The sequence below is a fragment of the Cherax quadricarinatus genome, chromosome 28 (assembly GCF_038502225.1).
Source record: "Cherax quadricarinatus isolate ZL_2023a chromosome 28, ASM3850222v1, whole genome shotgun sequence".
NCBI classification, from domain to species: domain Eukaryota; kingdom Metazoa; phylum Arthropoda; class Malacostraca; order Decapoda; family Parastacidae; genus Cherax; species Cherax quadricarinatus.
Genome location: NC_091319.1, coordinates 20,035,059 through 20,048,315, shown reverse-complemented (window position 1 = coordinate 20,048,315; position 13,257 = coordinate 20,035,059). Strand labels below are relative to the sequence as shown.

Below are 13,257 nucleotides of genomic sequence, written 5' to 3'. Positions count from 1 at the left end.
ATATGCTTTCCATGTCATTCTACTTTGATCCATTCTCTCTAAATAAGTATTATCTGCTAAAATATCAGCAAATTTGAAATCATGGACACAAATGTACAATTTGACATTTGCAGAGTACTATGAGTCAGTTGTTGGCAAAAGGTATCTTGAAGCATGGACCAAAACATTCATCTTGTACAAGTCACATTGTGTTTAAAAATTCCAAAATACTAAAATTCAATGACCTTTACCTACACAGAGCTTTGGGCATGCACTGAAGTTGCATGTGCTTAAGAGACAGAAAAAATCACCATCTTTACCCTGCCATTTTTCATGATGATGACATTGAAGGACTTGTCATACCAGCGGTCATAACCTTTGCCATGAAGCATAGCCCGCCCAAACCTATCCAACTGACTCGCTTTATTTTCACAGTAGTCATATTCCTCCTCTTCCAAGACTACCACAAAGGCAGCCTTTTCTGTTGGGAATAAACAAAATACTATTATTTCCAGTTACAAATAAAAAAAGTTCAGAAAAAAGCCTTTCATATACTGTCTCAAAATTCAATGAGTTTCAAGTTAATAATACATTATTTCCTTATAAATATATAATGAAGCCAAGAACACCCAGTGCTTAATCCACCTTTCCAAGAATCTTACCAATCGCTGCTAATGATAACCGATTGATTCCCTTGCTGAAAAATTTTGTACGTGCTTCAGCCCATGGTTTACGTTCTCCAGCTGTTAATGCTCCTAAGTTAGCTTCACCCTTTTCTGGTACAGACTCATCAGCCAGAATACGCTCAAACTGACTGCAAGACAAATAGTTACATGTTAAAAGTAAAAACATTATGTGGAGGATGATGCAGAAGGTCTTAGTTAAGGGAACATTATATATAAAATATGTAAAAACAAAGAAAATATACCAACCCACAGGCCTTATTTATTCACCTTGTTAGTAATCAGTTAAAAAACTGACAACTGCAAAACACAACCTTTTCACGACTTACATCTGAAGTTCCTTTGGATTGAGTAGTCTGCCCTTGTAGTAGCATGGCATTTTGAAGAACCGCCCAGCATGGTAGACAGCTATGTGTGTTGAGTCACTGAAGTGAACAATTTTATCTGTCTGAATGCCTGGGATACGGGTGGTGTTAAATGTCCGATCATACTGATATGAACACAGTGGCACCAAGTTCTGAGCCATGATCTGAAAAGGGAAATAAGGAAGATGCTTGGTTAAGTATACTCTAGGACTAATTGAGGTTTTACTCAAGTTTTGTGTAGTACAGTACTTCACACAAAAATATAAGTGTAATTTCATGTTCTCAAGTCAAAACTTAATACATTTCTAAAGAATCTTTTCATTGTCAAGATATGCCTAATTTTGACTGTACTGTATTAAGGATATACAGTAAAGCTACAATTAATGGACCTCCATATAAATACACCAAATATTTGTAAAAACAAAAAAGTAGGTTGGTAGACAGCAACCACCCAGAGAGGTACTACCATCCTGCCAAGTGAGTGTGAAACAGAAATCTGTAATTGTTTTACATGATGGTAGGATTGCTGGTGTCTTTCTTCTGTCTCATAAACATGCTAGATAACAGGTATATCTTGCTACTTTTACTTACACTTAGGTCACACTACACAGGCATGCACATGCATATATATACACACACATCTAGGTTTCTTCTTCCTTTTCTTAATAGTTCTTGTTCTTTATTTCCTCTTTTCTCCATGGGGAAGTGGAAAAGAATCTTTCCTACGTAAGCCATGCGTGTTGTATGAGGAGACTAAAATGCCAGGAGCAATGGGCTAGTAACCCCTTCTCCTGTAGAAAACACTAAAAAAGATAAGCAAAACTTTATAAAACTGGTATGCTTGATGTAGTGCAGATAAGATGATTGCCAATGTTATGAATGAAAAGAAGTTGGGTGTCCTAGCTCTAAGCAAAACAACGCTGAAGGGGGCAGGCGAGTTTCAGTAGGGAGAAATAAATGGGATTAAGTCAGGAGTATCTGAAAGAGTTAGAGCTAAGGAAGGGGTAGAAGTAATGTTGAAGGATCCGTTATGGAAGGAGAAGAGGGAATATACATGTACAAATTCAAGGATTATGTGGATTAAAATAAGGGTCGGATGCAAAAAGTGGGTTATAATAACTGTATGCACCTGGAGAAGAGAGGAGTGTAGAGGACAGAGAGATTTTGGGAGATGTTAAGCAAGTGTGTAGGAACTTTTGAACCAAGTGAGAGAGTAATTGAGATAGGGGGCCTAAATGCTAAAGTAGGAGAAACATTAAGAGGGTGTGGTAGGTAAGTTTGGGGTGCCAGGTGTAAATGATAATGGGGGCCCTTTGATTGAACTTTGTATAGAAAGGGGTTTGGTTACAGGTAATACATATTTTAAGGAAATGAGGATAAGTATACTGTCATTATGTCCAACATCATAGATATGATGTAGGGCATAATGACAGTAGTTTGTTGACTACGTATTGGTAGATAAAAGACTGTTGAGTAGACTTCAGGATGTACATGTTCATAGAGGGGCCACAGATATATCAGATCACTTTTTAGTTGTAGCTACATGAGAGTAAAGGGTAGATGGGATACAAGGAAAATAGAAGCAGCAAGTAAGAAAGAGAGGGTAGTAAGATGTAAACAACTATTGGAGGATAGATGGGCTAATGAGAGTACAGGCAATGGGGTCAAAGATGTATGGAGAAGGTTCAAGAGAGTAGTGTTAGAGTGCTCAGCAGTAGTTTGTGGTTACAGGAAAGTGGGTGCAGGAGGAAAGAAGAGCGACTGGTGGAATGATGATGTAAAGAGTAATAAGGGAGAAAAAGTTAGCATATGAGAGGTTTTTACAAAGTAGAAGTGATGCAAGGAGGGAGGAGTATATAGAGAGAAAAAGAGAGGTTAAGAGTGGTGAAGCAATGTAAAAAGAGAGCAAATGAGAGTGGGTGAGATGTTATCAACAAATTTTGTTGAAACTAAGAAAAAGTTTTGGAGTGAGATTAATAAGTTGAGGAAGCCTAGGGAACGAGTGGATCTGATAGTTAAAAACAGGAGAGGGGAGTTACTAAATGGAGAGTTAGAGGTATCGGAAAGATGGAGGGAATATTTTGAGGAATTGTTAAATGTTGATGAAGATAGGGAAGCTGTGTTTTTGTACATAAGGCAAGAAGGAATAACATCTTATAGGAAGAGCCAGTTGTGAGTGTGGAGGAAGTTCATGAGGCAGTGGGTAAAATGAAAGGGGGTAGGGCAGCTGGGATTGATGGATAAAGATAAAAATGTTAAAAGCAGGGGATATAGTTTTGGAGTGGTTGGTGCTTTTATTTAATAAATGTATGGAAGAGGGTAAGGTACCTAGGGATTGGGAGCTACAATGCACAGTTCCTTTGTATAGGGGAATAAGTCTGTTGAGTGCAATCACCCAGGGAGGTATTACCATCTTGCCAGGTGAGTAAAATGAAAGCCTGTAAAATTTTTACATGGTAGGATTGCTAGTGTCTTTTTTCTCTCATAAACATGCAAGGTTTCAGGTATGTCTTGCTACTTCTGCTTAGGTCATACTACACATGCATGCACAGTAGGGCCCGACTTATACAGTAAGTTAGGTTCCAGGCTACTGCTGTAAAGCAGAATGCCATTTTTTCCACTTACAAAATGCATATAAATGCCAGACAACAAGTTTACACTAACTTTTATTAAGTTTGTAATAGAACCAGGCATTAAGAAACACAAGTAAAATACATACACAGTACATTCATTACTTACCCTAAAATATTTATAGTCTTAATGAAGGGCAAGAGGTGAGTAGTACTCATTTGTAGGAAGTCAGATGTAGGTAGCCGGTATATGTAGGTATGTACCCCTCAAGGAAGGTTCCTTGATGCTGGTGAGGGGCTCTTGATCTAGGGAACTGGATCTGTGCTCCAGTTCCCTGAATTAAACCTGAATACCTCCCACATCTCCCCACAGGCACTATAATCATTCAGGTTTAGCACTTCTCCCTTGATTATAATAATAATAATAATAATAATAATAATAATAATAATATTATTATTATTATTATAGGTAGTAGGTTGGTAGACAGCAACCACCCAGGGAGGTACTACCGTCCTGCCAAGTGAGTGTAAAACGAAAGCCTGTAATTTTTTTACGTGATGGTAGGATTGCTGGTGTCTTTTGTTATTTTATTTTTATTATCACACTGGCCGATTCCCACCAAGGCAGGGTGGCCCGAAAAAGAAAAACTTTCACCATCATTCACTCCATCACTGTCTTGCCAGAAGGGTGCTTTACACTACAGTTTTTAAACTGCAACATTAACACCCCTCCTACAGGTACATCTTGCTACTTCTACTTACACTTACGTCACACTACACATACATGTATATGTTTATTTATACAAACTCATCTGAGTTTTCTTTGATTTTATCTTAATAATTCTTGTTATTATTACTTTTAATTTTATATCCACGGGGAAGTGGGATAATCTTTCCTCTGTAAGCCATGCGTGTTGTAAAAGTCAACTAAAATGCTGGGAACAATGGGCTAGTAACCCCTTTTCCTGTACAGATTACTAAAAAGAAGAAAATTGTCAAAGTGGGATGTCTGAACGTGCATGGATGGTGTGCGAATGATAAGAGATTATTGTGGATGCTATGAATGAGATGAAGCTGGATGTCCTGGCTTTAAGTGAAACACAGCTGAAGGGGGTGGGAGAGTTTCAGTGGAGAGAAGTAAATGGGATTAGGTCAGGGGTTTCAAATAGAGTTAGAGCTAAAGAAGGAGTAGCAATAATGTTGAAGGATAAGCTATGGCAGGAAAAGAGGGACTATAAATGTATTAATTCAAGGATTATGTGGAATAAAATAAAGGTTGGATGTGAAAAGTGGATTATAGTACGTGTATATGCACCTGGAGAAGAGAGAAGTGTAAAGTAGAAACAGAGGTTTTGGGAATTGTTGAACAAGTGTGTGGAGAGTTTTGAATCAAGTGTGAGAGTACTTGTGGTTGGGGATTTTAATGCTAAAGTGGGTAAAAATGTTGTGGAGGGAGTAATAGGTAAATTTGGGGTGCCAGGGGTAAATGAAAATGGGGAGCCTTTAACCCTTAAACTGTCCAAATGTAGATCTACGTTCACGTGCGTAGCGCTCTGACCTTGATTTTCCCCCATTTGAAAGCACGAAAAAAAAGATCTACGCTCGGAGCCTGCCGCACGTCAACGTACATCTACGTTTGGACAGCTTAAGGGTTAACTGAGCTATGTGAAGAAAGAGGTTTGGTAATAAGTAATACATATTTTATGAAAAAGAGGGGAAATAAATATACAAGGTATGATATAGCACGTAATGAAAGTAGGTAGATTATATATTGGTGGATAAAAGTTTACTGAGTACAGTGGACCCCCGCATACCGTCGCCATCACATAACGTACAATCCGCATACCACTCGCTTTTATCGCAAAAATTTTGCCTCGCATACCGCTCAAAAACCCGCTCACCGCTCTTCGTCCGAGACGCGTCCAATGTGCGCCCTTAGCCAGCCTCACATGTGCCGCCGGTGGCATTGTTTACCAGCCAGCCTCCGCGGTAACATCCAAGCATACAATCGGAACATTTCGTATTATTACAGTGTTTTTGGTGATTTTATCTGCAAGGTAAGTGACCATGGGCCCCAAGAAAGCTTCTAGTGCCAACCCTACAGCAATAAGGGTGAGAATTACTATAGAGATGAAGTAAAAGATCATTGATAAGTATGAAAGTGGAGTGCGTGTCTCCGAGCTGGCCAGGTTGTATAATAAACCCCAATCAACCATCGCTACTATTGGTGGTACAGCTGCTGCTGCTGCTGTAGCACCGTCAGCTGCTGCTGCTGTTGTACCACCATCAGCTGCTGCTGCTGCTGCTGTAGTACCGTCTGCTGCTGCTGTAGTACCGTCTGCTGCTGCTGTAGCATCGTCTGCTGCTGCTGTAGCACTGTCAGCTGCTGCTGCTGCTGTACCACCGTCAGCTGCTGCTGCTGTAGTACCGTCTGCTGCTGCTGTAGTACCGTCTGCTGCTGCTGTAGCATCGTCTGCTGCTGCTGTAGCACTGTCAGCTGCTGCTGCTGCTGCTGTAGCACCGTTGTTGGTGTGGCTTATTGAGAATACCAAAAAACAATTAACCGCAGAGGATTTGCCACCCAGGATAACCCAAAAAAGTCAGTGTCATCGAAGACTGTAACTTATTTCCATTGGGGTCCTTAATCTTGTCTCCCAGGATGCAACCCACACCAGTTGACTAACACCCAGGTGAACAGGGAAAAATGCCTGGAACTAGTGCTCATATTGGTGAATTTAAAGCCAGCAAAGGTTGGTTTGAGAGATTTAAGAATCGTAGTGGCATACACAGTGTGATAAGGCCTGTTCTGGAAGAAAATGCCAAACAGGACCTACAGTACTCAGGAGGAAAAGGCACTCCCAGGACACAGTGTCTCATCAGTCATTGCTGCATCTTCAATAAAGGTAAGTGTCATTTATTCTTCATTTAGTAGAGTAGTACATGCACAATATATATTGTGCATGTACTACTCTACTATTGTGCATGTATCCTTCTCTTTGTGTGTAGGAAAATGTATATTTCATGTGGTAAAAATTTTTTTTTCATACTTTTGGGTGTCTTGCATGGATTAATTTGATTTCCATTATTTCTTATGGGGAAAATTCATTCGCATACCGATCATTTCGCATAACAATGAGCCCTCTTGCATGGATTAAAGTCGCTATGCGGGGGTCCACTGTATAACAGGAAAAGTGTACGGTAGGGTTATTATTGAAAGAATTAGAGGTAAGACAGAATGTAGGATTGCAGATGAGCAAGGAGGTTTTAGAGTGGGTAGGGGATGTATAGATCAAGTGTTTACATTGAAGCCTATATGTGAACATTATTTAAATAAAGGTAGGGAAGTTTTTATTGCATATATGAATTTAGAAAAGGCATATGATGGAGTGGATAGGGGAGCAATGTGGCAGATGTTGCAAGTATATGGAATAGGTGGTAAGTTACTAAATGCTGTAAAGAGGTTTTATGAGGACAGTGAAGCTCAGGTTAGGATGTGTAGAAGAGAGGGAGACTACTTCCCGGTAAAAGTAGGTCTTAGACAGTGATGTGTAATGTCAACATGGTTGTTTAATATATTTATAGATGGGGTTGTAAAAAAAGTAAATGCTAGGGTGTTCGGGAGAGAGGTGGGATTAAATTATGGGGAATCAAATACAAAATGGGAATTGACACAGTTACTTTTTGCTGATGATACTGTGCTTATGGGAGATCCTAAAGAAAAATTGCAAAGGTTAGTGGACGAGTTTGGGAGCGAGTGTAAGGGTAGAAAGTTGAAAGTGAACACAGAAAAGAGTAAGGTGATGAGGGTATCAAATGATTCAGAAAACCCTTAAACAGTCCAAACATACATATACGTTCACCTGCGCAGTGCCCCAAATATTTTGAGAATTTTTTTTTTTTTTATAGAAAAAAAAGAGCACATTTTTTAACTGTTTTAGAATAAAAAAAAATTAGGGTCAGTATTTACAGAGATATGAGGCCGAGAAGTTGGCACTGGATGCTCATGTGATGGCAACATTGAATCCTGCCACTTGCAGAAGTGTTGCCAATGTACCTTTTTTTCTATTTTCATATTATTTTATATAATTTTTATATTCTGATAATTACAATTTATAGGAGTTCTTGTCATTTCAGAACCATCCTTTGTTCTGACACTAGTACATGTATTAGATACTGAAATTGTACTCGAACTGTCAAACACATTGACAGGTGAACATTTACACCTGCCTTGGCCATTTACTACTGTCTTGGAATATATACAAAGCATTGATATGTGGAAGTAGATGATGATGACGATGACGATGACGATGACGATGACGATGACGATGACGATGATGATGATGATGATGATCCCTTGCAGCATGAAAAAAAAATCCACCCCTGACAGTGACATGATGAGATAACATTTGATAAGAGCTGATGTTTGATAAGCATACACAGGGTGCAGCGATAACACTTGATAAGAAAAGATGAGAGGTGACATTTGATGAGCATCGCCCTGGCTTTGTTTTTGCTGGTACACAAACATGTCTGTCTGTCTATTTGTCTGTGTCAAGCTCCCTGTCTATCTGTCTATCCATCTAGCTCTCTGTCTCAGAGAGAGAGCCACAAGACTGCATCATCACATTTACTCACATCCTCAAGCAGAGTATAGCACTTTGTCTGGATTTTTTGGGTTATTCTAGGTAATTTACACTATGTATACTTGTATTTGTGTGTACCTGTGAGACAGAGATAGACAGACAGATTGAAAGAGATAGACAGACACAGAGATAGACAGAGACAGAGATAGAGATAAAGATAGACAGAGATCGACAGACCCTAAACTTGGGGTTAACATCACTTTCCTCTGAAAAGAGGAGTGTTAATATGACATTACATCAGTGAATCCTTGGTGTTTGCTGCACTGTTTGCTCTAGCTGGTGCTCAGTTTAACTGGCGCTCCCACAAGGTACTAAGTGGGTCCCAGATTTTTTTAATATGGTGCTCACCGAGAGTAAAGACCCATTCTATGCTGACCAGGCATCTCAGGGCAATCATGCCAAATTTGGAGGCAGGAAAATTAAAATGTATATATAAGTTTGGGGTGCTACGCGTAAGAACATATATATACGTATGGAACGTTAAGGGGATAAAGAAAAATTGGATATCAAATTGGGGAGGAGGAGTATGGAAGAAGTGAATGTTTCAGATATTTGGAAGTTGACGTGTCAGTGGATGGATTTATGAAGGATGAGGTTAATCACAGAATTGATGAAGGAAAAAAGGTGAGTGGTGCGTTGAGGTACATGTGGAGACAAAAAAACGTTATCTATGGAGGCAAAGAAGGGAATGTATGAAAGTACAGTAGTACAAACACTCTTATATGGGTGTGAAGCTTGGGTTGTAAATGCTGCAGCAAAGAGGCGGTTAGAGGCAATGGAGATGTCCTGTCTAAGGGCAATGTGTGGTGTAAATATTATGCAGAAAATTCGGAGTGTGGAAATTAGGAGGTGTGGAGTTAATAAAAGTATTAGTCAGAAGAGGGGTCGTTGAGGTGGTTTGGTTATTTAGAGAGAATGGATCAAAGTAGAATAACAGAGAGCATATAAATCTGTAGGGGAAGGAAGGCAGGGTAGGGGGTCATCCTCGAAAAGGTTGGAGGGAGGGGGTAAAGGAGGTTTTGTGGGCGAGGGGCTTGGACTTCCAGCAACGTGCGCGAGTGTGTTAGATAGGAGTGAATGAAGACGAATGGTATTTGGGACCTGACGAGCTTTTGGAGTGTGAACAGGGGAATATTTAGTGAAGGGATTCAGGGAAACCTGTTATTTTTGTATAGCCGGACTTGAGTCCTGGAAATGGGAAATACAGTACCTGAACTTTAAAGGAGGGGTTTGGGATAGTGGCGGTATGGAGGGATATGTTGTGTATCTTTATACGTATATGCTTCTAAACTGCTGTATTCTGAGCACCTCTGCAAAAACAGTGATTATGTGTGAGTGAGGTGAAAGTGTTGAATAATGATGAAAATATTTTCTTTTTGGGGATTTTCTTTCTTTTTGGGTCACCCTGCCTAGGTGGGAGATGGCCGACTTGTTGAAAAAAAAAAATTAATAATAATAATATAGGTATGTAGTCCACCTAGCCTACATACCTACACCTACCTACACGATATTTAGTGGGCCAGAGCCATATTATTACCATCGACATTCCATGTTTACTGAGTTTAATAGTTTCTAACAACTACCTCTAGATGCCATCATAAACAAAGTGAGAAATAATTAGTAATTCACGCTGAGAATGGTAAACAAAAGTGTTATGTATTGAGGGGAGTGACCGGGCTAACGCAGATTCATACACATTTTCTCCGATGCTGGACCAGAGAAAACGAAATGTTTTCCCTCCACCCAACTACCACTCCTCCATAGCATATAAATATTGCATGTTTATATGCTATGTAACCTGTTTCTTATATAATTTTGAAGGAAATATCATAGATGGATTAATAAAAATGTCTATATTAACGTAAAATAAGACAATGTCTTATTTTACGTTATTGTTACGTACTATTAGTATTACTATGGCTTTAAGACTAGAGGGACACTCAGTGATTTTAATGTGTACCTGCATGCCAGCACAGTGTGTAAGTATATTTAGATACAAGTGTTAGATAGGAGTGAATGGAGACGAATGGTATTTGGGACCTGATGAGCTGTTGGAGTATGAGCAGGGTAATATTTAGTGAAGGGATTCAGGGAAACCGGTTATTTTTATATAGCCAGACTCGAGTACTGAAAATGGGAAGTACAATGCCTGCACTTTAAAGGAGGTTTGTGATACTGGCAGTTTGGAGGGATATGTTATGTATCTTTATACATCTACGCTTCTAAACTGTTGTATTCTAGGCACCTCTGCAAAAACAGTGATTATGTATGAGTGAGGTAAAAGTGTTGAATGATGATGAAAGTATTTTCTTTTTGGGTCACCTTGCCTCGGTGGGAGATGGCCAACTTAAGAGAGATGTGCTCACGGAGAATGTAAACAAACCAGGTGGTGCGAGCCGTATTAGAAAGACCGCTTGCTGTATAGCGTGTTTTGGTTATACTACATGTAATTTGAAATCACCGTATTAGCGGTATGCCGTAATGCAAAACACCGTCAAGCAGGGCTTGCTGAACAAGCATATATATTTTTCTTTCTTTTCAACACACCGGCCGTATCCCATCGAGGCGGGGTGGCCCAAAAGGAAAAATGAAAGTTTCTCCTTTTACATTTAGTAATATATACAGGAGAAGGGGTTACTAGCCCCTTGCTCCCGGCATTTTAGTCGCCTCTTACAACACACATGGCTTACGGAGGAAGAATTCTGTTCCACTTCCCCATGGAGGTAAGAGGAAATAAACAAGAACAAGAAAGAAAATAGAAGAAAACCCAGATGGGTGTGTATATATATTCGTACATGTATGTGTAGTGTGACCTAAGTGTAAGTAGAAGTAGCAAGACATACCTGAAATCTTGCATGTTTATGAGACAGAAAAAAGGACACCAGCAATCCTACCATCATGTAAAACAATTACAGGCTTCCGTTTTACACTCGCTTGGCAGGACGGTAGTACCTCCCTGGGCGGTTGCTGTCTACCAACCTACTACCTAGAAAGCATATACATGTATATATACTATACATATACACACAAAACCCTCTGGGTTTTCTTTTATTTTCTTACTAGTTATAGTTCTTGTTTATTTCTTCTTATCTCCATGGGGAAGTGGAACAGAATTCTTCCTCCTTAAGCCATGCATGTCTTAAGAGACTACTAAAATGCTGGGAGCCAAGGGCTAGTAACCCCTCTTCCTGTATACTTCATTAAAGTTAAAAAGAGAAACTTTTTTCTTCTTTTTGGGCCACCCTGCTTTGGTGGGATACGGCCGATTTGTTGAAAGAAGTCTGTTGAATATACCTGGTAAAGTGTATGGTAGAGTTAATATTGAAAGAATTAAGAGTAAGAAAGAGAGAGCAGGATAGCAGATGAACCAGGAGGCTTTAGGAAAGGGAGGGGGTATGGAGACTAAGTTTTCTTCTTTCAACTAACTGGCCATATCCCACTGAAGCAGGGTGGCCCAAAAAGAAAAACAAAAATTTCTCTTTTCAACTTCAGTAATGTATACAGGATAAGGGGTTACTAGCCTCTTGCTCCTGGCATTTTAGTCGCCTCTTACGACACGCACTGGTTACAGAGGAAGAATTCTGTTCCACTTTCCCATGAAGAATGAATGTTTACAGTAAAACATATAGGTGAACAGTATTTAGATAAGAGTAAAGAGGTTTTTGTGGCATTTATAGATTTGGAAAAGGTGTATGATAATGTGGATAAGGGGGCAATGTGGAGGATGTTGCAAATGTATGAAATAGGAGGTAGGTTACTGAAAGCAGTGAAGAGTTTTTACAAGGATAGAGAGGCTCAGGTTAGATTATGTTGGAGAGAGGGAGATTATTTCCCATTAAAAGAGAACTTTGTCCATGGAAGCAGAGGAAATGTATAAGAGTATAGTTATATCAACACTTTTATATGGGTGTGAAACTTGGGTAGTGAAAGTTGCAACAAGGAGAAGGCTGGAGGCAATGGAGATGTCGTGTTTGAGGGCAATGTGTGGTGTGAATATAATGCAGAGAATTCATAGTTTGGAAATTAGGTGTTGCAGGATTACCAAAACTATTATCCAGAGGGCTGAGGAGGGATTGTTGAGGTGGTTTGGACATGTAGAGAGGGTGGAACAAAGTAGAATGACTTCAAGTGTATAAATCTGTAGTGGAGGGAAGGCAGGGCAGGGGTTGGCCAAAGAAAGGTTGGAAGTAGGGGTAAAGGAAGTTTTGTGCGCAAGGGGCTTCGACTTCCAGCAAGCATGCGTGAGCATGTTATATCGGAGCGAATGGAGACTAAGTGGTTTTTAGGACCTGACGTACTGTTGGAGAGTGAGCAAAGGTAACATTTATGAAGGGAGTCAGGGAAACCGGCAGGCTGGACTCGAGTCCTGGAGATGGGAAGTACAGTGTCTGCACTCTAAAGGAGGGGTGTTAATGTTGCAGTTATATAACTAGTGTAAGTGCACCTCTGGCAAGACAGTGATGGAGTGAATGATGAAAGTTTTTCTTTTTCGGCCACCCTGCCTTGGTGGGAAACAGCCGATGTGTTAAAAATAAAAAAAAAAGCCTACTAGAAACGAGTCATATTTCACAGAAATTTGTTTTAACACTAAGTGGTTTACTTAAATGAATTTTTTTCTTGAAGGCAGTATTCAACTGTAGTCCATGACTATTTAAAATAAAGGTCATGTTTTAGGCTTTAGAAAATGGTACTGGACAATATCGTAAATCTGTTAATGATATCAATGATCATCATTGTGGCCTTGTCTCACATCTGGCCTCAAATCAGGAGAGAGAAACACTAAAGTAAGAACTACTTAAAATTACTCACTAAATTTATCAAAAACTTAAGCAAGAAGTTCATATGATTTACCCATCTTCCACATTCACAAGTGAAAGAAAAAGTAACAATCCTATCAGAATGCAAAAGTGTAACAGAGTTCTCCTTCACACTCGTTATGACAAAACAGCAGTACCTCCCTGTATAGTTGCTCTCTACCAACTTAATACATACCTGTCATTCAGTAAAATCTTGAAGA

General features: G+C 39.6%; 1 protein-coding gene across 1 annotated transcript in view; it reads right to left on the bottom strand.

Moving 5' to 3' along the window:
• Positions 1-254: 254 nt before the first annotated feature.
• LOC128693324 (carnitine O-palmitoyltransferase 1, liver isoform-like) overlaps positions 255-13,257 on the bottom strand; it is an 87,678-nt gene continuing 74,675 nt past the window's right edge. The window contains exons 9-11 of the mRNA XM_070089448.1: positions 992-1,191; positions 642-793; positions 255-460 (exon numbers count right to left, since the gene is read on the bottom strand). Coding sequence (XP_069945549.1) covers positions 270-460; positions 642-793; positions 992-1,191 — 543 coding nt within the window. The 3' untranslated portion in view covers positions 255-269. The remainder of the gene's footprint in view (positions 461-641; positions 794-991; positions 1,192-13,257) is intronic.